Source organism: Elaeis guineensis, chromosome 5 (genome assembly GCF_000442705.2).
Source record: "Elaeis guineensis isolate ETL-2024a chromosome 5, EG11, whole genome shotgun sequence".
NCBI lineage: Eukaryota > Viridiplantae > Streptophyta > Magnoliopsida > Arecales > Arecaceae > Elaeis > Elaeis guineensis.
Genome location: NC_025997.2, coordinates 4,959,791 through 4,962,945, shown reverse-complemented (window position 1 = coordinate 4,962,945; position 3,155 = coordinate 4,959,791). Strand labels below are relative to the sequence as shown.

The 3,155-nt window shown below is 38.9% G+C and overlaps 1 protein-coding gene across 1 annotated transcript; it reads left to right on the top strand.

The window, feature by feature from the left end:
- Positions 1–754: 754 nt before the first annotated feature.
- LOC105044671 (pentatricopeptide repeat-containing protein At5g02830, chloroplastic) lies at positions 755–2,872 on the top strand (the record flags this gene model as incomplete). Its single annotated transcript, XM_073257234.1, is given in 3 exon segments — positions 755–974; positions 1,680–1,740; positions 2,318–2,872. Coding segments are annotated over 3 exon segments (616 nt in total), but the record flags the coding sequence as incomplete, so codon positions are not given.
- Between the last annotated feature and the right edge of the window lie 283 nt (positions 2,873–3,155).

Here is a 3,155-nt window from a genome sequence, read left to right as displayed (position 1 = left end):
CATGCATCCATATATACATATGGATATATAGATGTGTATATTTATATACATATGTACACACGCATGTGCATGCACATATATAATACATAATGTATATATGCAAGGTATGCAGAACTGGAACCGGACTCCGTGCCGGCTGGCTAATGATATGGTTCCATATGCTCCCATATCAGACTATATCGGGCCCAAACCGACACAGCAAAGAAAGCTGACGAGAGAGAGAAATGGAGAAGAAAAAAAGAGAGCGGGGGAGGGAGAGGGAGGGGACGAAAGGAAGGTCGGCAGAGACGTCGATGGTGGCCACTAGAAGGCCGTGGAGGCCCTTGGATGACCGAACCATGGAGGGAGAGAGAGGAAGAGAAAGAGAGAGAGGGGGGGAGGGAGGGAGAGAAATGGAAGGAGGGGGAGGCTGCGGGAGACGGTGGTGGCTGTCAAAAGGCCGCGCAGGCCCTTGGAAAAAAAAAATTATTACAAGCAAATTGCCTGAACTACTTTTCAACTCAAACTATTGGGATAGGTATGAGTTGAAAATAAGCCAAAGAGAAAAAAGCATTCCAGCATCATCTCATTGTTTTCAATGGTCACAATATACTATTTCCACAAGGCAAAGCTCATTGTTGCTGAACAGTTCTAATTTCTTTTTTTAAATTAATATGGCTGCTTAAGGGCACATATTGAATTCTATTCAAAATTCATCTTGTGCACATGAGGAAATTTTTTCCCTGTGGTTATATAATAATCCTATCTATTGCAGGTACAGTTCCAATGATTATTATCTTAAGGAGTTAATTGAGGAGTGGTGTGAAGGAGTATTAAACAATAACAATCAAAATGAGAGTCCACTCAATATCAAATATTCTCGTGACAAAACTGACGGAAGCAAACCTTACAGTCTACTTCTTGAAAAAGTTGCAACACATTTGCAAAAGGATGTTGGTGACAACCAAGCTATTGATATTCGAGGGCTTACAAAGGTACTTCTAATTATTGTATGTAAACTATGAGGATGATCTACCAGATACTCATTGAACTAAGTCATCGAAGCATCACATTTGACTAGAGGCTGAGTGTCATTAATGCCTCTCAAAAATGAATCGTCTCGGTGCTATCTGAACACAAATTAGAAACAATTGAATGGTTTGCTCTCGAGGTTTGGATTGGAACAAGGAAACAACGTTTACCAATTGTGATACAATACTAGAAGATCTTGCATGAATACAGTGCCTGCAATAATTTAATCATCAATTTAAGTCTGTGCAAGAATTGAAACCATATGCGGACGGGTGTCTATTGCAGAGTTCTATCTTCTCATTCATTTTTCATTAGGGGATAGTGGAGATTTTCATGCTTCCTTTCCCCCATTCAGAAGCAAATCATTGCATTCGGGAAGGGTACATAGAGCCTTGTCTCACTGGGAGCAGAGTAGGTCTGATGCACAAATGGTACAAATGCAGTGCACCATTGGTCATGCACAGAGTTGTGTGAACAGGCAATTATTTGTGTACTTTGGTTCCTTTTTTTTAGTTCTTCAACTTGCTGGCTTTCTCATGTGTCTTCCTTAAATAATATATATTAGCTTCATCCATGCATGTTTTTGTTTTACATTCATTAATTGATGACATTATTATAACCAATATTTAGGCAATCTCCTCTAAGATTCTTCCATCACATATTGATAGGTTGAAGCTCGGATTGTTGTTCTTTCGGTTCTGCGGATGATCAAAGAGAGCTATTGGCTAGGTAAGAATGATCTAGCAGGTCCCTGCTTTAGTAATCTATTAGAATGTCTTAACGGAAATTCTTATTGCTGCCTAAATCTTTTTGTATCTTGTAACGTTTTCACCACAATTATAATATAAATTCCACAAGTTATTTAAAAGTTAAAACAAAACAGTGGAACTTTATTTTTGACTAAAAAATCTATAGAACTTTCAAAACCAGTTTTCCCCACTAAATCTGTTTCTAATGGGGTCAATATCTGGTAGTTCTGGTCAGTCTGGCTTTGCTTAACTTAATGGAAACCTTGTATAATAGCCCTTATTGCATTCCATGTTAATTTGTGCGAAATGATTCTGGTGTTACAAGGAATTTGATTTGAATTTGCTAGTATAATAGTCTAGTTTAGCTTGCCAAGCTATCAAGTGCTGGAGTATCACTTGACTTTCCTATTGCTTCAGCTGAGTACACTGATATTGTAGGTTGCATGTATGATGAATCTTTGTGCTTCCCAATTATTGAGTTGGATGTTTATTTGAAAGATCTCAGTACATCCAAAGATCTTGGTTCTTGGAAAATAACATGCATCCGCCTGTTACAGGAAAAATTATTCAAGATGATATGATCATCATATCTGGGGTTGGGAAATATGGAACTGGCCCTGCCAATCGGGAGTATGAGGTGCAGCAAGCGGTTATTCATGTTCTACAGGATGAATTGGGCTTTGATGTTGAGACTGGACATGGGGCTGTATATATGAATCATTCTCCTTGCTTTCCTGATTCAAGCAACTCCCATGTTTTCCAAACAATTGAGGAGCCTAAGTATCATAAATATTTGGCCAGGAGACCACAAGATTTGGGAGTATTAAAGGTCACAAAGCGATCACTTCATAGTTGGTTACAGAAAAGGGGGAGTTCCGCAGTAGTTCACTGATTTTATTTTTTATTTTTTTGGCTGTTGTACATTTCTGTCAAGAGCAGCTTAGTTCTTCCTCAGTTCATTAAAATCCATGAAGTATCAACAAAATGCTTGTAGTATCAACTCGAAATCTTGAAGGCCCACGGTGCTTTTCAAAGCAGAGTAACAGGACTGCTTTCCAAGTTGTACTTTGGTCTTATTAATTTTAGCAGCAGAATCCAGCCTGAGTTATTAAGGACCTGGTATACCAATTCCAACTTCCTTTTTTTTTTGTTTTTTTGGATGAGAATTCCAACTTCCTTCTCGTTCTCACTATTCAGTACGTTAAAGCTGCACACAATTTAGAAATGTTAAGACTGCCGGCACCTCCCACCTTGTACCGCACCAGTCACCGATTGCCATTAGGCCTGGTGAAGTGAGTGGTGATTAAAAAATTGGATGATCAGCAGCAGAACTCATTGGGGTGTTGTCTGGCAGTCGTTGTTTTGTATCCAGAAGCAAATTGCTTTAAGGTACAA